The sequence below is a fragment of the Megalobrama amblycephala genome, linkage group LG17 (assembly GCF_018812025.1).
Source record: "Megalobrama amblycephala isolate DHTTF-2021 linkage group LG17, ASM1881202v1, whole genome shotgun sequence".
Lineage (NCBI taxonomy): Eukaryota > Metazoa > Chordata > Actinopteri > Cypriniformes > Xenocyprididae > Megalobrama > Megalobrama amblycephala.
Genome location: NC_063060.1, coordinates 18,193,542 through 18,216,031, shown reverse-complemented (window position 1 = coordinate 18,216,031; position 22,490 = coordinate 18,193,542). Strand labels below are relative to the sequence as shown.

The 22,490-nt window shown below is 36.9% G+C and overlaps 1 protein-coding gene across 1 annotated transcript in view; it reads left to right on the top strand.

Annotated features, from left to right (window-relative positions):
- The window catches only part of ak5 (adenylate kinase 5), a 109,766-nt gene that overhangs the window by 12,379 nt on the left and 74,897 nt on the right, over positions 1–22,490 (top strand). Inside the window, exons 5-6 of the mRNA XM_048162973.1 lie at positions 6,707–6,820; positions 20,702–20,893. Of these exons, the coding sequence (XP_048018930.1) occupies positions 6,707–6,820; positions 20,702–20,893 (306 nt within the window). The remainder of the gene's footprint in view (positions 1–6,706; positions 6,821–20,701; positions 20,894–22,490) is intronic.

Sequence of the window (22,490 nt, the reverse complement as noted above, 5' to 3'; positions counted from 1 at the left end):
TCAAATGTGAAGTGTCACGCAGGGAATTGTGGGAATGTCAATTTATGGTTTTTCACTGTAAATTTTTTACAATGAATTGTTATTTTCACTTCCAAAAACTGTGAATTTAACGGTATTTTACCGTAAAATTACATTAAATGTACCGTTAGATCTATTACAGTTATTCACCGTATATAGTACGGGAACTTTCTGTAAACCAATTAACAGGTTTTCATCGCAACATTTTTACAGTCTTTTACTGTTAAAATCACGGTCATTTTTTACAGTGAGGTTTAAAGGTTTGGATATAACATCACATGCTGGGGTGCATTTCCTGATCAACGATGTAACTCGCTGCTGAACTACCATAGTACGATGCATCGTTGAACAAATCAACTAGCTAGTCACGACTGTTTCCCGAAACCGTATTGTCGCAAACCTGTCGTTCAACCACGTTGGTGAATGACGTCACGCAGGTGGTGAGAAATAAATTCTTTAAATGAATCCGTTTGAGATCGAATTAATGCTAGATTTTTTGCTATAAAGTTATTTAGTTATTTTGCTTTATTTCCAGATTAAATCAAATGCTTGTTCTTACGTACTAGAGCACATGCACACATGCACACTCTTCAAAAACGGTGCTTTAAATCTCTTGACAAACTAAAATATATAAATGACATTTGTATATATTCAAAATAAAAGATATACATTGTACTTAATGTCAGCTTGTTTATTTTGTTCAAGATAAGGATTTTTTAAGTCCACATGTCATAAAAACAAGAAACTATGCTTCTAACCACAGCTCGAGAGCTGTCGTTCCAACCACACAAGTTTACGATGCAGTTTGCGAATGTTCGTTTGAACTATGGTTTTGGGAAACACCAAATCGTTGAACTATGTAAGTAACGACGGAACTTGCGATGTTAGTTGGCTAACGATGCTTTTGGGAAACGCACCCCTGAATGGTTAAAATGGCTTGTAGACCTTTTAACACAAATCCAAAATATCTATTTGAAAAGCTCATTTCTTACTCTTTATGAATAAAGTAACTGTTTTTGAAGTGACAAAGTCAGGAGCTTACAGCATTTCTTTAGTCTGTTTATAATATTACCAGACCTGACAATAGCACCACTTCCTAAATTCCCTCCCTATAACAATGTACCCACACACCCTTTCCTACATATTAACATTCCATTTGAGAACTGAGCACAGAAGTGCTGGAAATGAGGGCACCATATTTTAGCGAGGAGGCTTTTGAAAGAAAAACAGAAGACCTCCTGATTCCCTGAAGAACTCCAGAAATGCTTTGTACGCTTTTAGCAGGGGACAGTCTATCTGCAAAGATTATTGACTAGGGGATAAAATGACCAACCCATGTCATTTAATCCTTAGCTGCATTAAATGCACCTTTGTACTGAGTTGAGCTTCCTGACACAGCCAGAGAAATAAAGCCACTTTCCACTAATGACATCCTGGATTAGGGAAGCAAAAGAGACTTTTCCCACACTGTAAAAGGGAACGTATAAGCAGAAACATCTCAAATCAGATATACTGTTCAGGGTATCATGATAAAGCTTTCTTTCAAATCTTATAACTTCTTCACTAGTGCAAAAATGTATTGAAACCAAGCTACAAAATCAGTTTGTTCTGAACGTCTGACCAAACACATTTACGCAATGGATAATTTGTCAGCAACTGTCTCAGTAAAGCAATACGCAGCAATCCTGTTAGATGCTATCAGAGGTTGCGCTATGAATAATTATTATCCATCATTTTGACAGACTGTGACATTGTATTTTTAGCCGTCAGTAAAATATTGTAATGCATGTGGTATTGATATCAGACCCTCTCTTCTTACCAAGCGCCGTGTCATGGGTTCTTGACTTTTTTTATTCTGCTCTCATAGTGTGAAAAATAAATTCTCTGTGGCAAATATTCTCTCACGTCTCTTCTGGCACTTATTTTCTCCCATTTTCTTAATTTCTAACTTCTGTTATCATCTCTTTCTGAATGATTCTAAAGATATCTTAATTCTTCTGTCAAAATGATGGAAAACATTTTGAATTATCCTTCATAAATTGCATACAAAATTCAGCTAATTCAACTTCTAGATACTATCCCAGCTGGTTCCCAGAATAAACATCCTAGCATCTCTGTTAATTAGCCAGGAAAATATTTTTACGTAAATTTGAATGTTCTTTTTAGGTTTCAAGAGCGTTCCCCTAACATTAAGGTTAATTTATGGCTATATAAATAAAGCTTTAAAACTTTGCTGCAAGTTCATGGTTGCAAAAATAGAACCTAAAGAGAACGTTGCTAGAATGTTAGGAATTGGTTCCTGAAAAAAACAATGTGGATGGTTCCCAAGCGAGAACCATACACTAACATTAGGGGAATGTTCTGTGTTTCTGGGATTATTACTAAATACCAGAAAAGGTAATGATGATAAGATTAATACACTCTAAAAAATGCTGGGTTAAAAACAAAATAGACAAACCCAGCGATTGGGTTGTTTTAACCCAGCGGTTGGGTTAAATGTTTGCCCAACCTGCTGGGTAGTTTTATTTAACTCAACTATTGTTTAAAAATTACTGTATTGCTTAATTAAAATTAACCCAAAGTATGTTGGAAATGAACATTTATTAATGTTCAATGAATAATTATTAAACAATAAACATTTATTAAATTGCTTATTAATAAATTTATATTAATAAACTATTAAACTATTAAATTTATATTAATAAAATATTAAAGCTTATTAATAAACATTCACCTTTTGTCTATTATTGTTGCCTCTAATTGCATCTGGTTTTTAATTTCCCAACTATTTTGGGTTCATTTTAAGCTAGCCATATAGCAATCTTTAAACAATAGTTGGTTTAAATAAAACTACCCAGCAGGTTGGGCAAACATTTAACCCTACCGCTGGGTTAAAACAACCCAATCGCTGGGTTTGTCCATTTTCAACCCAACTTGGGTTGTTTTTAACCAGCATTTTTTAGAGTGTATATATTAATATATATGACTGCTAGTGCCCTATCATACACCCGACGCAATGCGGTGCCAGACGCAACGCAAGTGTTTTTTGCTAGTTTCAGCCAGACTCAGTTATCATTTTCACGTCCTGCACCACGTTGTTTAAATAGCAAATGCATTTGCACCCATTTGTGCGCCCATGGGCGGGCTGGTCTGAAAACGAGGTGTGTTCAGGCACATTGTTGGTGTGTTGCTATTTTGAGGCAACTGAAATAGACTGCGCCATTAACCAACTGAAACCTTTTCCTCTTGCAAATTCTGCCATGTAAATAGTGAATCCGCCATGGCGCGAGCACAACAGGTTTTTAAAGGGAATGGCTGATTGGTTTATTGCACGCTATGCCCAAATCACACCAATTACTCATTAAGAGAACAGGGACAACCCTTTTAAACCATGCACCGGGCACGCCGACCATTTTTCCCGTCCTTAAACTAGCAAAAGTGGATTCGGACACGCCCTAAGTGCACCTGCGCTATGAGCTTTAGACCATGCGCTTAGATCTTTAAAATAGGGCCCCTAAACTTAAATGTTTGCAGATTTATCAGTTTTCAAGCATTTTTGCATATTTGAACCCTTTCTAGCAGTGACTGTAGGATTTTGAGATCTGTGTTTTTATACTGAGGACAACTGAGGGACTCAAACACAACTATTAAAAAAGGTTCAAACATTCACTGATGCTCCAGAAAGAAACACGATGCATTAAGAGTCGGGGTGTGAAAACTTTTGAACAGGATGAAGATGTCACATTTTTTTTTATTTTGTTTAAATATCATTGGTTTTCATTTAGTACTGCCCTTCGGAACCAACAGAAGATACTTGCATGTTTCCCGGCAGAAAAATTAAGTACAATTTACTGTGATATTTGAATTCAAAAGTTTTCACCCCTCGGCTCTTAATGCATCGTGTTTCCTTCTGGAGCATCAGTGAATGTTTGAACATTTTTTAATAGTTGAGTTTGAGTCCCTCAGTTGTCCTCAGTGTGAAAAGACGGATCTCAAAATCATTCAGTCACTGCTGGAAAGGGTTCAAATATGCAAAAATGCTTGAAAACTGATGAATCTGCAGGACCTGGAGGAATTTTCTGAAGAACAGAGCTCAGTTTAACTGCTCAGGGCAAACAAGAGACTCATGAACAACCATCACAAAACAACAAGCACCACATAATATGTGGATCATCAGGTAACCACACACAGTATTGAGAATCAATGGTTCACATACTTATGACTGGGGTTATTTTAATAAATTCAGCTATTGTTAGGTCTTGTGAACTAAATGCAAACATCTTTTATGTAAAATATCTTACTCAGGACAGTACTAAACAAAAAATAACATGCATATTTTAATATCTCTCTTATTTTATTAAAATAATTCTCATTTTCACAGATTCTGCAAGGGGTTCACATACTTTTTCATGCCACTGTGTGTATATATATATATATATATATATATATATATATATATATATATATATATATATATATATATATATATACATACATTTTAAGAAGCAATGTGAGTAAATTGTTTTGAAGTTCTCTTTCTCAATTCATGGCCAATTACATTGAAATCTTAGAGGTCCAGCAGCAAATAATTACTGTTTAATTTGAATTAAGTCAAAGGTGGAAACTTGTGATGATCACACTTAAGTTTAAAAATGTATATCACCACCCATTTAAAGAGGTCATATTATGATAAATCACGTTTTCCTTGATCTTTTGGGATTTTGAGAGTTTATTACACCACCGTTGTATAAGAAACCCAGACTCTATGCAGGGGATCAGGGTCAGTTGTGGATGAATTCAGTAATTCAGGGCAATCTTACTATGTAAATGGGGCAGCAAAGCAGCAAATATACAGTTTGTTTAACTTTGATGCCACACAGACACATATCATGTACTCGAATGTCGATTGTTGATACTTGATGTTAACAGGAGACTGAACAGAGGACTATGCCAGCCCAAATATGATGTAAATGAAATATTTTGGAGCTCAAAAAGTTTCTAACCTGTATGACGTTATTTCTTCTGCACAAAAAAATATTTTGAACAACTACTTTTGCCCATACAATAAAAGTCAGTGGGCTCCAGTGTTGGGTGTAATGCATTAAGTAATTAATTACTGTAATTTAATAATTGGTTACTTCTAATGTAATTGCATTAAATATTATATAGACTATAGAAAAAAAAATATAAAACAATACTGGATTTAATGTCAAAATGTAACATCTAATGTTAAAATGTATGTTTATAATGTAACCTTCTCCCTTTAAATACTTTGGTCAGTTCAAGAATAATTTTATATTATTTATTTGAAAGAATTAAAAGAGCAGTTTCATGTCTTACCTTGTATTGTTCAACTGGTCGAGGTTGATATGGGATGTAGAAAGTAATTAGTAATAAGTAATGCAATAATTTTTAGAGAGAGTATGTAGTACAGCAGTCTAATTACACTGTTGAAGATGCAATTAGTAGATACTAATTAATTACTTTTTAGAGTAATTTACCCAACACTGGTGGGGTCTAAAACAACATTAGATACCAATGGCTTTCAGTAAATGAAATGAAAAGAGAGGGTGGATCATGGTCGCAAAATTCCATAATAAAAAACTGAATGACATGACCCTTTTAAAGCATTTCACTGTGTTCATTTCCATGAAACTTCAAGCTGTCTGCTTTTACAGACTATTGTTGATAGACAAACTGTGCCTTCAAAACAGCGGCAGATCCCACTGGTTCACAATTGCTGCTGGTTAGATTTGGCCTCAAAACATAAGAATTCCTGTTCATTATTCTCTGAACTCATATGCATTTTATCATCAGCTTTATCAAATCACAAAAGCTTTGCAAATTAGGATGGCCAGCTGTTGGATCTGGATGTGATGCAAGACAGTGTTTTGGACATTGACGTTTGGTGACATAACAATATTATGTGGTTGGCGGTCTCCTTGCATTCTAAAATTATCCTCTGATTTGAACTGTGCCTAGATCGCTTCATATAGTGATAGAAAAAAAATAGCATTTGGTCATGCAAATTACATTCCATACTGGGCAACAAATGATGACTGATGTAAGACTTATTTTTAGAGCAATCTGGTACTGACGTTAGATCTCCGTTGTAAATTATGCCATCCACATCATTACATTTGCCACGCTTGAATATATTCTTCCTCCGGCGCTTAGGAACATTAAAATTATCCGAAAATGCTACGGCACTCCTCAATTACACTAGAAATCACCCAGAATGGGATATGTCACCAAGTTGATGTGTGTGGGTTTTTGATTATACAGTTTAATTGTGAAGTGCATTACCCCTTCTATTACAAAATAAACTAATAATAATAATTAAAAAAACAGTCCTTTATTTAAACTTTTTAGAAAGATGCTTAAAGAAATTCAGGGAATGTTCTAAAATACTCTTGTGGAATGATTTCCTTTGAAGCCCAACTCATCTGAGACGTCATGCCACTTTCATCCAAACGGATTCAGTATGCTGTTTTAAAATAGCTCAGAATTACAGAGCACATTTCCCTGCAGGTACTTGATCTATGAGGACAAAATTGCTACAGAAATGAGGTTTATTATTGCAAATTTAGTTTCAATCTGTAAAAAATTGCAATGTTGCTAGGCAGTATTTTTCTTTGTGGATCAAGCATATTATTTTAACCTGAGTATATTTATTCATTCCCATTAGGAAACTACCATAACTGAGATCAAGCAGAAGATCATGAAGATTCCAGAGGCCAGCGGTATAGTTATAGACGGCTTCCCTCGAGATGTCGGACAAGCACTTTCTTTTGAGGACCAGGTGAGTGCATATTATGTGGTGCTTGATAAAGCAAGACTGTTACCTTGTAAATCAATATGGAATAAAAGCATGTATACAGTTGAAAAATTTGAGATTTTAATATAGTAATCTGTTATGCAATGATGTAATTAAAGTACCGAACCACCAATGCTCCAGTATACTGTTGGCTGATTTTTAAATGTTTATGACAGACCTCACTGCCTTCACCATATAGCGACTGGCCGACACCTGTATTTTTGCCTCTCATTTGCATGAAATTGAACATTTCCCATAGTTATGACTCTGCTTTACTCTGCTTAATAATAACTCTGTAGATCCCATAATCACCCGTGTAAGATCTGCCACTTAGCTCCAATAGAGAATAAACTGAACACCCTCTCATCTCTACTTAACTTGCACCAGTGGATGCATACTGTTATTAGTGCTCATACTTGGGGTAAGGGATCTGAATAAATCCCTAACGTTAAGTATTAAACTTGGGTGTGCACAGTAACTTGTCCTGCACCATTTGTGCTATGGATGATTGATACCTCAAATCATGTAGCTTATTGAGCAGTGCTCTCACCCTTCCACATTGTACACCTTGCAGACCATAAAGCAGGTGCAAAAATCCTATAAACTTGAAGCAGGGACTAGGGAACAGAATATCACTGGACAAAGGGGTGGCTGTTTTGACTTGGTCCAGTAAAGAAATGCCTAGCAACAACCAATATCACAGTAGCAACACCCTAGCAACCACCTTGAACATCCTAGCAAGTACCAAGAAAACCCTAGCAATGCTATAGCAACCATTCAGAAAAAATAACAATGACCTAGTAAGTAGCACTTACTACTTACACCCCCTTAAAGGTACTAAAAACATAATTAAATCGGTTCATGTGAGTACAGTGGTTCAATATTAAATTTTATAAAGTGTCGAGAATATTTTTGGTGCGCCAAAAAAACCAAAATAACGACTTATTTAGTGATGGCCGATTTCAAAACACTGCTTCAGGAAGATTCGGAGCACAAATAAGTCAGTGTACCGAATCTGCTGTTCAGAGCGCCAAAGTCACGTGATTTCAGCCGTTGGTAGTTTGACACGCGATCTGAATCATGATTCGATACACTGATTCATAACGCTCCGATGCTTCATGAAGCAGTGTTTTGAAATCAGCCATCATTAAATAAGTTGTTATTTTGTTTTTTTTGGCGCACCAAAAATATTCTCGTCACTTTATAATATTAATATTGAACCACTGTACTCACATGAACCGATTTAAATGTTTTTAGTACCTTTATGGATCTTGAGAGAGGAAGTTTCATTGCTCCCTATGGAGGCCTCACTGAGCCATCGGATTTCAACTAAAATATCTTAATTTGTTTATCGAAGATTAACGAAGGTTTTACGGGTGTGGAACGGCATGAGGGTAATAAATGACAGAATTTTCATTTTTGGGTGCACTAACCCTTTAATTATCTGCTTCAGGTGTGTTAAACTCTGCAGGACAGTGGGTCCCCAGGAGTAGGGTTGAAGACCTCTTCCTTAGCAACCACCCATAACACCCAAGCAACCATCCATCTTAGCAATACATTAGCAATACCCTATTAAACAATAATAACACCCTACCAACTAGCAATAATTCCTTATCAATGCAATACCAACCACCCATAACACTCTAGCAATGCCCTAGCAACCACACAGAACACCCAAGCAATACTCTAGAAACCACACAAAACACTTTAGCAATGATGTAGCAACCACACAACACAACCTACTGTAGCAATGACAAAAACACCCTAGCAATACTCTAGCTACCATCCTTAACATTCTACCAATCACATATAACACCTTATTCATAAAACCCTAGCAATGCCCTAGCAACCATTCAGAACACCCTAGCAATGCCCTAGCAATCACCCATAACACCCTATAAAATGCCTTAGAAACCATCCATAACCCCTACCGCTGCCCTAGCACCCACCCAGAACATTCTAGAAACACTCTAATTGGTAATAACATACCAACTCATTGGCAACATGTGAGTTAGAAACAAGTTTTGCATGGCCAAACACATTCTTCTGAAAATGTATAAATGTATCTTAGAATTTTAAAACTTGGTCACATACCGTACTGTATGTATACCTGTAAATAAGCACACCTCCTATATATTGGCTGCACTGAAGAAGAAAATCACTGTTAGCCATCTAGTCCAGATTTATTAACTTCCAATGCAAATTCTGTCACGACTGAAGCCTACAGCATGAATAACTCTGGGAAAAGCTAATTTGCTAACTAATGCTTCAATCATGTTCAGGGGCTTGTCACGACATTCTTGTCTGCAGTGTGTTCAAATGCAAGGCAACACTGAAGACCCAATGTAACATGTCAGAATCAGCATATAGCTAATGGACTTGATTCTCACAGTTGAGTGGGTAATTGTGCAAATGGATGATACAGTTGCAAAGACAGGACTGTTGTCACTGTCTTTACACTGCTGAAGTTTTCTTTAGCTTTTAAAAAGACTCAGTATGAAAAAACAGAAACAAAAACAAAACAAACATCTGCTGTGAAAAAGAATTGCACTTTTGCATACTTTTAAAGGTGCCCTAGAACTTTTTTTTAAAAGATGTAATATAAGTCTAAGGTGTCCCCTGAATGTGTCTGTGAAGTTTCAGCTCAAAATACCCCATAGATTTTTTTTTTTTATGAATTTTTTTAACTGCCTATTTTGGGGCATAATTAGAAATGAGCCGATTCAGGGTGTGTGGCCCTTTAATTCTCGTGCTCCACGCCCCAAGAGCTTGCGCTTGCCTTAAACAACATAAAAAAAGTTCAAACAGCTAATATAACCCTCAAAATGGATCTTTACAAAGTTTTCGTCATGCAGCATGTCTAATCGCGTAAGTACAGTGTTTATTTTGATGTTTACATTGATTCTGAATGAGTTTGAGGCTATGCTCCGTGGCTAATGGCTAATGCTACACTGTTGGAGAGATTTATAAAGAATGAAGTTGTGTTTATGCAGACTGCAAGTGTTTAAAAATGAAAATAGCGACGGCTCTTGTCTCCGTGAATACAGTAAGAAACGATGGTAGCTTTAACCTCATTTAACAGTACATTAGCAACATGCTAACGAAACATTTAGAAAGACAATTTACAAATATCACTAAAAATATCATGTTATCATGAATCATGTCAGTAATTATTGCTCCATCTGCCATTTTTTGCTATTGTCCTTGCTTGCTTACCTAGTCTGTTGATTCAGCTCTGCACATCCAGACGTTCTGCCCTTGTCTAATGCCTTTCATAATGTTGGGAACATGGGCTGGCATATGCAAATATTGGGGGCGTACACCCCGACTGTTACGTAACAGTCGGTGTTATGTTGAGATTCGCCTGTTCTTCGGAGGTCTTTTAAACAAATGAGATTTATATAAGAATGAGGAAACAATGGAGTTTGAGACTCACTGTGTCACGGGTGCACAAGAACAAGATGTAAAAGATCCAAGTGCAGCATAAGTATTTATTGGGGAGTCCAGAAACGTAAATCCAAGGCAGGCAAGAGGTCAAAATCCAGGTAATCAGTCCACAAAACAACAAGCCAGAGATATAAAACAGTGCACGTAACAAATACAACGAACCACAACCAGGGACAGACACAACTGAGATTAAATAGACAAACACTAATTAACAAACACAAAACAGCTGGGTGCAATGATGAATGGTAATTAGTCCAGGGAGTGTATATGGGAAATGTAGTTAATGGGGTGAAAACAGTCCAGGATGGAGTGCCCTCAAGTGGCTAATTCGGGCACTCTCACTGACGGTCGTGACACACTGTATGTCATTTCCATGTACTGAACTCTTGTTATTTAACTATGCCGAGGTAAATTAAATTTTTGAATCTAGGGCACCTTTAAAAAGAGAAGTGCAAACTGAATGTAATGTTTCGGACACTTAATTGCATATTATTTACAATGACATTAAAATGTTTAAATTTATATTGAATGCAATTAATTGAACTTAAGAGTGTACCCACGTAAGTAGGACTTATCTTAAATATGGTTAAAGTGTACTGCCGAATGTACTGACAAGAATTTATGGTGAATTAAAATATACTTTAATGTAATTTCCATTCAAACTTTTGTCATGTATTTAAATATATTTGTAATTACACATTTGTAATGATAATGTTGCAATTTAGTACATTTAAAATGTTACATAATATGAAATATACAGTTATATTATAATCATTAAAATTGATTATAAAATTATAATCAAGTACTTGATGTGCTTGCTTTGAAGCGTAGTCGGAAATCGCAGGGGGCTCAGGACCTACCCCATCTGAGGGTTGTCCCCCCTCTAAAATATAATTAAAACCACGCTTTGTATTGTAAGTAATATAATGATATATACTTAAAATAATTGTGTAAGTAGTAAAACAATACAAATGCAAACGGGGCAAAAAAAATGCATTTTAAGGGGAGACACTACAGGCAAAAACACTGTTTTTTTAGGTACCTGTCAATTTTGAGATTTTGCCCTTTTGGGCTTTTCATAAAGTGTTTTTTCAGACTGGTGGAAAGAAAACATCCAAAATACACTTTTAAGTGTATGTTTTATAGCACTTTATCTATTTGCATCTATAGATTTCAATTACAGTAAATATCTTTAAAGGCCATTTTCTCAAAATGAGTTTTTTCTCCTGCTCTGAGTCAGAAATCTCCACTTCAGCAGAACTTATATACACCAAACTTTACAGGTTTATTCCTATCTATATTCTGAAGGTTTTTACTGAGGGATTTGTTGATATATAATTTGCCGTATTTTATACAACATTTTATTCCTAAAAAAATGCTGAAAATTAATTTTTTTTCTGGCTGTTGATAGTATTTTCTGATTTATGGAGTGATAAAAAGAGATATCCAAAATTCCCTCTGTAAAAACCTTTGAATTTAATATGTCCAAAAAATTAAATGAGAATTTTGAACCTGAATTCAGATTTTTGTTCTAGAAATGTAAGCAAATTAGCTCATATTTAATTAGATAATGCCTCATTTGCATATTTAAACATAACATTTAAAAAAACTTGTAATACAAAACATGTTTGCAATTTTTAATGTAATCAACCAGCTGGGGAAGTATTGTGATATCTATTAGTTATTTTTTTTACCCTATTTACCTGGGGTGTCTCGCCTTGTTTAGAAACATTTTGAGTTGTATTATTTGTGTCCCCTTCAAAAATTGCTCTTGAGAAATTTTTAATTTATTGTCCCCCCAACTGTTAAATGAAAATTTCGCCCATGCTTTGAAGTAAAGCTTTTAATTTGAAAATATTACAAAGTGCACTTTTTAAAAGTGTACTTAATTTTGTTAAGAAACATAGTCATGAAAGAATACACACAAGTGGCCTTTTATTTAATTAATATTATATTATCTGCAAGTACAGATTTTAAAAATTAAACTTAAGATTCGAAGTACGCCACAAGTGCACATCCAATACAATTAAATGTACTTCTTTTTCACAAGGGGTTGCTTTAATGGGGAGTGATCACAGACAGATCTCTACCTTTGACAAAACATTAAGACAGTTTTGTCAGTCTGCCATTTGAGAATGGGTTGAGAGCTAATATTTCACACCCTGTTGATTCACATCTGTATGAGTGACTTGTACGTGTAACACACGTCAGATCTCAAATGTATACTTGAAACTCTCTATTTTTGATGTTTCTGACAGGAACCACTTGACAGCCTTCAAGAGATGTGACTTGGACAGTGACAGGCGTATATTAATGTCTATAAACCTGTCAAAAAGAAGCTAATGTCAGCTTTCTTCTTTTTTAATGTTTAGCTTCTCTAAAAGGAAATCATGTAACAGCTCTCAATTGCAGGTCTCAATGCATGTTCATCTCTAAATTACAGCCTATTCCTTCACTTTCATCATGGCTAATTAGCTTTCTCTCACATTTTTTTTCCCTATTTCCTGTAAGACAGCGGGCCTTGGAAATAGTATGTTAGCTATTACGGCTAACTCAAACCCCCCCCTTACCCCTGACCGCACTTGCTGTCGGTCTCAAATTAACCTTTAAGTTTTACAAATACATGAGATTGCTAGTCCAGATTTGAAAATTGTGGAAGTCACCACCTGCAAATGCCACATAGTGTGGTTTCCAGGCTGCAAATGAAGTGATCACTGAGTTCAGTCTGTGGACATGAGCAGTGAAATTTAATGAGTACCAAGAATCAGATATGCTTCCGTCTCTCTCTCCTTCTCTTTCCATTCCTCATGCTTGTTCCCAGCCTTCGTCATTTCACACCAATTATCTAAGAGATGCTTTAACGTAGGCAGAGAGCTGTGAGGAACACACTTGTTGTTGCCAGAAAATAGATTCGGAACACCGCTTATCTGAGAAATGATCTCATGATGTCACATTATCTGTTGACTTCCTTTTGCAGGTACGGCATGTAATGGCATGCAGGTATTTTTGTGCAACGGTGCGAAATATTGTCTTATCTGCCAATCTCATTGTGTCTTGTTACACCACAGATTTGAATGGACTTTTTCAGTCAAGTCAGATGAAGTAGAAATAGACCCTTAAGCTAAAAAGTGCACAAATTCTATTTAATTTGATTAATAAAAATGATTAAATTGAATAAAAATGATTAATGGCTGATGGGGAAAAAACTATTTCTCACATTTTTTTGTGTCAGAAATTAATGGTGATTTAAGTCAAAAATGCCACCAAAATGAATATATTTTTTTGTACAACCCGAATTCCAGAAAAGTTGGGACATTTTTTAAATTTGAATGAAATGAAAACTAAAAGACTTTTAAATCACATGAGCCAATATTTTATTCACAATAGAACACAGATAACATAAATGTTTAAACGGAGAAATTTTACACTTTTATCTACTAAATGAGCTCATTTCAAATTTGATGCCTGCTACAGGTCTAAAAGGGATGTCTTAGAGAGGCAGAGTCTCTCAGAAGTAAAGATGGGCAGAGGCTCTCCAATCTGTGAAAGAGTGCGTAAAAAGATTGTGGGAAACAATGTTCCTCAACGTCAAATTGCAAAGGCGTGGCAAATCTCATCATCTACAGTGCATAACATCATGAAAATATTCAGAGAAACTGGAGAAATCTCTGTGCCTAAGGGACAAGGCCGAAGATCTTTATTGGATGCCCGTGGTCTTTGGGCCCTCAGACGACAATGCATCACTCATCGGCATGATTGTGTCAATGACATTACTAAATGGGTCCAGGAATACTTCTAGAAACCACTGTCGGTAAACACAATCCGTCGTGCCATCTGCAGATGCCAACTAAAGCTCTATCTTGCATAAAGGAAGCCATTTGTGAACATGGTCCAGAACCGCCGTCATGTCCTGTGGGCCAAGGCTCATTTAAAATTGACTTTTTCAAAGTGGAAAAGTGTTCTATGGTCAGACGAGTCAAATTTTTTTACATTCTTGTTGGAAATCACAGACGCCATGTCCTCCGGGCTAAAGAGAAGGGAGACTTTCCAGCGTGTTATGAGCGTGTTATGAGTGGTATGGGAGTGCATAAGTGCAAACGGTATGGGCAGCTTGCATGTTTTGGAAGGCACTATGAATGCTGAGAGGAATATAAAGGTTTCCAGATGACGTCTATTTCAGGGAAGGCCTTATGTATTTCAGCAGGACAATACAAAACCACATACTGCAGCTGTTACAACAGCATGGCTTCGTCGTAGAAGAGTCTGGGTCCTGAATTGGCCAGCTTGCAGTCCAAATCTTTCAACTACAAACTGTTTTGAAAAGAAGAGAAGATGCTACACCATAGTAAACATGCCCCCGTCCCAACTATTCTGTAGCAGGCATCAAATTTGAGATGAGCTCATTTTGTGCATACAATTGTAAAATTTCTCAGTTTAAACATTTATGTTATCTATGTTCTATTGTGAATAAAATATTGGCTCATGTTATTTGAAAGTCTTTTAGTTTTCATTTTATTCAAATTTAAAAAAAAACATCCCAACTTTTCCGGAATTCGGGTTGTATTATATAGTTAAGCATTGTCACGTGAAAAAGTGCTGTTTTTCTTGAATATCAGCACTATTGTAAATGTGATATTGATTTTATACAATAAACAAGATGTTAATACGAAGTAACTATTATACTATTAAACATAATATGGTCAGTTTTGTCAACAAAGATAGCAACTAAAGCCACAACAGAACTGTTGTGCATCTCTAAATGACACACTAGTGTTTTATTATTGAATGAATGTTTTTTGAATTAATTGGTTTTATTATTATTCAATGACCCATTCAAAAAGACATTCACTTGCTTTGTTCGTGAGTAAATCAGCCATGTTGAATGAATCAGTTAAGTGAATTATTAGCCCATAAAGACAGTCGCTTGCTCTTTTCCCAAAATAATCAGCAGGTTTTAACTAAAGTTTAGCTTCAGTTTTATTTATTTTATTTTTTTTCTCAATAATGTCATATTTCTGTATTTAAAATGTAATACTTACGACATCATTCTCATAACATTTATTAATTTGCAATGTTATTGCAATGTAAATGCATTCATGGCACCTCTTCGCAGCATCAAACAGTCTGATTGAATGCAGACTAAATGGCACTTCAGATTCCGCTTCTGTCACCACTGCAATGCAAAGATGGATTTTGTTATTACTGATTTTATTTGATTGGTGAAAGTGTTAAAGTGTCTTATTATTGCAATTGCCAAAACTTGATTCAATTTGACACAAAAGATGATGCCCTGCATGGAAATCAGTTTAAGGGGGAAAATATCACCTCCTAATGGAAAAGTTCATTTCTGTCATTGGTATTTTTACATGATACAAGCTCACATATGGCACATTCTTGTATATTACCATCAAAGTAAATGTTTAGTGATGTCTGGCTTTACTGTTCCATTAATTATTTTACTTTCTGTGTGCTGGCTGTCACGTTTTAAAGGGGGCCCAGATTCAAACATAGATTCTGCCCTATGAGCATCCTTATTCTGTCTCTCTCTGCCTTTTCCTGGAGGTGCAGGCACAGTCAGTGAGAGAATTTATGAGTGAAGACATGCCAAAAAAAAAAAAAAAAAAAATCTTGATTTTTGTGTGCTAGGCTGCACCTCGCAATCCTTCTGGGGAGCAGACAGTAGTCGGCCCACAGTATTCAACAGTGTCCAAGAAGAGTGCATATATATATATATAATATATCACAAAATAAAATATGAATTTAGCAATATACATTGACGACATAAACAAAACAAGGCTTTCATTTGATTCCGATGGCAAAAAAAAAAAAAAAGCGGAATCCTCATGGAACAAATATGGAGGGTGTGAGATTAGCTTAGATTCAATGAAAGCATAGAATACAATCAAACCAGATCATAGAAGACAGAAACTCATTTACCAATGCAGGAGATGATATGAATAACAAAGAGTCTTTTTATTGTGTGTTTGTGGGATAGCGAAAGGTTTGAACAGGCCATAGACTGTGTGTTGTGTGACTGTGTTCGGTGACCAGGCAACCAATAACGGTGTCACCACAGCTAACCTCAGTAACTGAATTAGCTTTGACTCTCACAGAATAGAGATGAGCAGCAGCAATGAAGGGATTTAAAACCCAATTATGAGATGAGCACAGAAAGAGAAGGGATCAGACCACAGCTTTAACAGCGATCATTACAGGATTACCAAATATCTCCACTGTGAGCAAAGCTGAGAGACACTGTCTCCCCAGCCTGTTAGAAAGGCCAGCTAAAGATTATTCCAGTATGTCTGTCCTGAGAAAGTGGCATGAGCTGGCTCATCCAAATCCATATATGTGCTGAGCATTACAGTAGAGTGACTATTCCGTAAAAGGCAGTCATATAGGGCCTGGATCATGGCATGGCGGCAGACCTGGACCAAGAAGTGGTGGCAGACCTGGACCTCGAAGCAGGGAACAAGACCATGGATCCTGGAGCAGATGCGGGCCTGGACCATAGAGAAGAGGCTGGCCTGGAACGTGGAGCAAAGGCAGGCCTAGACTTGCTACAGAGGTGGGCCTGGATCCTGGAGCAAAGGTGGGCCTAGAATTTGGAGCAGAGGACGAGGCCATGGAGGATCAGGTGGATGTGGTGGAGATGGATAGCACCAGGGCGGAGCCGGTAGAGGAGATGACCGCCTCAGCAGAGCTCCACTCCGCTCTGATTAAGACCACTGGGAATCAGGAGGCCACAATGGAGGATTTTTTTCCATGACAGGGAGCACAGAAAGTGCATGGATGGCTTCTTTGTCCGTGATGGATAGCACCAGGGCGGAGCCGGTAGAGGAGATGACCGCCTCAGCAGAGCTCCACTCCGCTCTGATTAAGACCACTGGGAATCAGGAGGCCACAATGGAGGATTTTTTTCCATGACAGGGAGCACAGAAAGTGCATGGATGGCTTCTTTGTCCGTGATGGATAGCACCAGGGCGGAGCCGGTAGAGGAGATGACCGCCTCAGCAGAGCTCCACTCCACTCTGATTAAGACCACTGGGAATCAGGAGGCCACAATGGAGGATTTTTTTCCATGACAGGGAGCACAGAAAGTGCATGGATGGCTTCTTTGTCCGTGACATGGAGCATAGAGAGTTTGTTGACGGCCTCTGTGGCCATGGCACGGGGCACAATGACTTTGTGGACTGCCTCCATGGCTGTGGCATGGGGCACAGCAAGTCAATGGACAGTCTCTGTGATGGTGGCATGGAGCAATGAGAGTTCAGAGACGGCCTACTTGGCCATAACAGAGCCAACAGGGGCCACAGAGAGTTCAGAAGCGGCCTCCGTGGCCTTGGCAAATGCCGTCGCTTCAGGGGAAGTGTGTATGCCCGAGACACACAAAATGGCAGCTGCCATCACTGGGAGCACTGAGGACAAGGAAAAGAACTCCAGGCTAAAGAGTGCTGGGACCACCGGACTTGAGAGCGCTGAGACCACCGGACTTGGGAGCGCTGGCTCATGGGCTGTGTAAGGGTTATTCCTATTAATTATCCAAATGTCTCATTAAATCAAACCGATTCAACAGGTTCATTTAAAACAATTGCAATTGCATTTCGGAGCGGGAATTGATTTCTTCAGTTAAAAATAACAAGTGATGTTTTTATGAAATGCAGTGAAATAAAACGTACATTATGCTTTGGAATGTAGTGAAGTAAACATTTTGGAAAATAAATATACTCTGATAAAGTACATATACTTGAAAAATGTAAATTGCTTTGCTAAAGACCACCACTGCTCACCCTCATGTTTCGCTAAATCTGTATGACTTTCTTTCCTCTCTGAAACACAAAAGAGATATTTAAAAAAAATGTTTGAACTTTTTGTCTATACAGTGAAAGTCAATGGAGTCCAAAACAACACTGGTGGCATTTTTCAAAATGTCTTATTTTGTGTGACATTGTGGAGTGGTTTAGCTCAATACATACTAAATATACTACTGATGCTTTTCTAAACAAAAAATTTCAGCTGGCAGTTATAGTTTTTCTGTTGACTTTTTGTGTTGTTTTGGTGGCATTTACAGTCACATTAATAACATACTATGTGATCGTAATGTGTTTCTTTCTTTTCGGCCCTATAGGGCCTTTGCTAATGTGGCATTACAAGCTTGAGGTTGTTTGAACAAGCTGTTTTCTGAGTGCAGTTGGCATGTAGCACAGAGCTTTGACTGAGGGCGAAATGCTGACAGGAATTAGCAAGATCACAGCTCTGTTTACTTAAAGGAGTAGTTTGAAATAAATAAAATCTGAGAGGAAAGATTCATGAGGGTGAGAAAATACAGAAATTTTGTTTGTTTGTTTTTTGGGCACTATTCTTTACAATCTAACGCAAAAATAAAAAAATGAATGGAATTTGCGGAAACATGATAATGACTGACTGGAATAATTAAGGCAGTAAAAAACAAATGGAAACTAGAAGACAAAAGCAGAACACTATTAATAGATTTTGAAGATAAGCAAAAGGCTAACTCTGCAGAGAGACAAGTGAGAAAAGTGGGACAGTAGCATTTCTCAGAGGGTTATGATCATGGTTAGATAGATTGGCAGTCTGTCATGTGTATTACACATCGGGAGGTATAAATGACGGGGGCTTTGAGGGTTCTTCTAGGTGTAATACCCTTTAAAACAATTTTCTGACAACCCAAAGGGACAGAGATATTTTTATCTTCAGTTCATGGCATCCCATGAGACCTCATCCAGCTTCTTTCTCTTTAGATTGCGCTGTTTCATGAATTGAGATTCAGGATGAAATGTATGTGCTTCAAAGGAATCCAGAACATCTGTACTTTTGGTTTTGTATAAAGTTTGTATAAAAACCTTTTGTACATGGAGTTCACATGCTCAGTGACACAATGTGAAAAGTGACATAGAAATAGTGCATAATATAAATATTTCTGAATTATTTTATATAAATAATATTATTTATCATATAAAACATTTGTTAAAAATTCATAGGGTATTATAATTGACATTATAATTTATAATATTTACACATTTCATTAAGTGGAAAGTTTTGAGGGGGGGGGGGTGATGTGACCTCTGGTATATCCAAATCTGTCCCTTTTTAAAGATAAGTTTGGAGTGAATTTTAGTTTAAATGGCAAAAAAACATTTCAGTGTCTTAGCTTTCACTGACATTTTGCCTGCCATGCTTCTGTTGAGATAATCATCATGCTTTTCTGTTTTGTGACAGGCTTTAAGGCATTTATGAACTGACATTTGTAGTCTTTCTCTCTCTCTTTCTCTCTCTCTCTCTAGTGACTAATTAAGTACACATTCCCAAAAGGCTTTCCAGCAGGCGACTGGTTAAGAATATGACTTAACATTTCAGATCAAATATCTGCCCTTTGTGGTCATTATTTTGTTAAGACTTCATGTACATGAACTCAGTGTAGGCCTGCTGCCAGTTTGGACAAAAGATAAAAAAGTCCCAAGGTTTTAATTAAAGCATTCAGTGTATTGTTTTTTAATATTCCCAGTTTTCAATTAGTGGCATGACAAGCAAAGAAACACTCAATAAACGTGACGCTTGACATGCTATTTGTGAAGATAAAATTAAGGCGTTGGACATGTTGCACGTGAAATTGCACTCTTTCAGCCATGCTGTACATTAGCATAGTTTAAACGGCTGATATGCGTATATTCAATTTGATATGTATAACATCAATGCAACTAGCTCTGTTATCACTAGACTAAAGCCGCGCACACACTTAAGGATTGTAAGGCCGATTATGAATGTAAATTGATACTTATGACTGATTGCGCTCAAACGCGTCCAGTCAGAGCCAGTTGCGTTCAGTCTGCGATTACAGTCGGTGTTCAAATTCCATGTGTGAGTATATAAATCGGCTCCCGTCGAAGGAAACAATCGGTATGTGTGTTGAGTTCAGTCTTAGAATGTTTCAGCTAATCGTTAGGTGTGTCCCCGGCTTTAGATTTTGTCAGTAACCATAGCAACCAACTCTATGTTTTACTTTTACTAGCAGATTTTTTTGCAATTGAACAATATTGTTGTGCACTATAAAGCCTACAATGTAAAATAAGATTTGTGTAATACCTCAGTCATACAAAATGCTGAGCATTTCCTATGGTTTTGCATATGAATGTTACAACTAAGACATCTGATGTATGCTTATTTGCCTCTCGTCCACATCCAATTTCATTCATTATAATATGAAGTGCCAAAACTCATCTTAGATCTTACTTGAAGATTCGTTAGATGTATAACCACAGAGTGGCACTTAATGTATTTGCAGATCACTGCAGCTACAAGTCACTTTGAACTTGACTTCCAGAAGGTGAATGAACCCATGAATATCAACTTGAACTGAGACATTACTAGTTAATAGACACTCATGTTCTGTCTCTGTAGATCTGTACTCCAGACCTGGTGGTGTTTCTGGCCTGCTCCAACCAGCGTCTGAAGGAGCGTCTGGAGAAGCGTGAGGAGCAGCAGGGTCGCCCAGATGACAACCCTAAAGCTATCGATCGGCGCTTGACTAATTTCAAACAGAATGCCATCCCCCTGGTCAAATACTTCCAAGAAAAAGGCCTCATCGTCACAGTAAGGAATGTTTTCTCTAAAGTTTGTGAGACCTGGAATTAGGACTCTTTAATAGAGTAATATATTGACAGAATTTAAGGGTTCCCTTGTGAAAAAGAAGTACACTTTAGCATAATTACAAAAAAAAGAAAAAAAAAGTACTCATTATACTTTACAATAAGGTCTCATTTGTTAACATTAGTTATCATTGGATAACATTTGTTATCATTTGAATACCATTTAAAGGTGCCATTGAATGTTTTTTTTACAAGATGTAATATAAGTCTAAGGTGTCCCCTGAATGTGTCTGTGAAGTTGCAGCTCAAAATACCCCATAGATTTTTTTTAATTATTTTTTTTAACTGCCTATTTTGAGGCATAATTAGAAATGCACCGATTCAGGCTGCTGGCCCTTTAATTGCTCGCGCTCTCCGCCCCCTACCGAGCTCTCGACTCTATCATTGCATAAACAAAGTTCACACAGCTAATATAACCCTCAGAATGGATCTTTACAAAGTGTTCGTCATGCAGCATGTCTAATCGCGTAAGTATGGTATGTATTTGGATGTTTACTTTTGATTCTGAATGAGTTTGATAGTATGCTCTGTGGCTAACAGCTAATGCTACAATGTTGGAGAGATTTATAAAGAATGAAGATGTGTTTATGCATTGTACAGACTGCAAGTGTTTAATAATGAAAATAGCGACGGCTCTTGTCTCCGTGAATACAGTAAGAAACGATGGTAACTTTAACCACATTTAACAGTACATTAGCAACATGCTAATGAAACATTTAGAAAGACAATTTACAAATATCACTAAAAATATCATGTTATCATGGATCATGTAAGTAATTATTGCTCCATCTGCCATTTTTCACTGTTGTGCTTGCTTGCTTACCTAGTCTGATGATTCAGCAGTGCACATCCAGACGTTAATACTGCCTGCCCTTGTGTAATGCCTCGATCATGGGCTGGCATATGCAAATATTGGGGGAGTACACCCCGACTGTTACGTAACAGTCTGTGTTATGTTGAGATTCGCCTGTTCTTTTGGGTCTTTTAAACAAATGAGATTTATATAAGAAGGAGGAAACAATGGAGTTTGAGACTCACTGTATGTCATTTCCATGTACTGAACTCTTGTTATTCAACTATGCCGAGGTAAATTCATTTTCAATTCGATGGCACCTTTAATGCATTTTACAATAAAGGATGAACAAAGCAGTTGCAGGAAATTGAGCAATACATTATTCCTATATAAATAGTATGCACCTTATAAATCTGTTTATTAAAGGTGCATCATTTCAGGCTATGATGTAGATAATTTCATGCATCATGTGGATCAGGTGCATTTATCTTGTATATCGGTGTAGATAATGCCATGCATCATGTGGATTATGTGCATTTATCTTGCATATTAAACTGTTAACATTTTGACACCTTTGTGATTAAAAGACAAGCAACTGTATAATAGACCTGCACATATTTCAAGAATGATTTCTGCAAATACCAGCAGCGTATAGACCACATTGTCCCAGTGCTGTCAGATTCATTAAGACATGGTCTTTATCACTCTGAGTAATTAATACAGACAAATAGGGTGATCTGGGACAGGC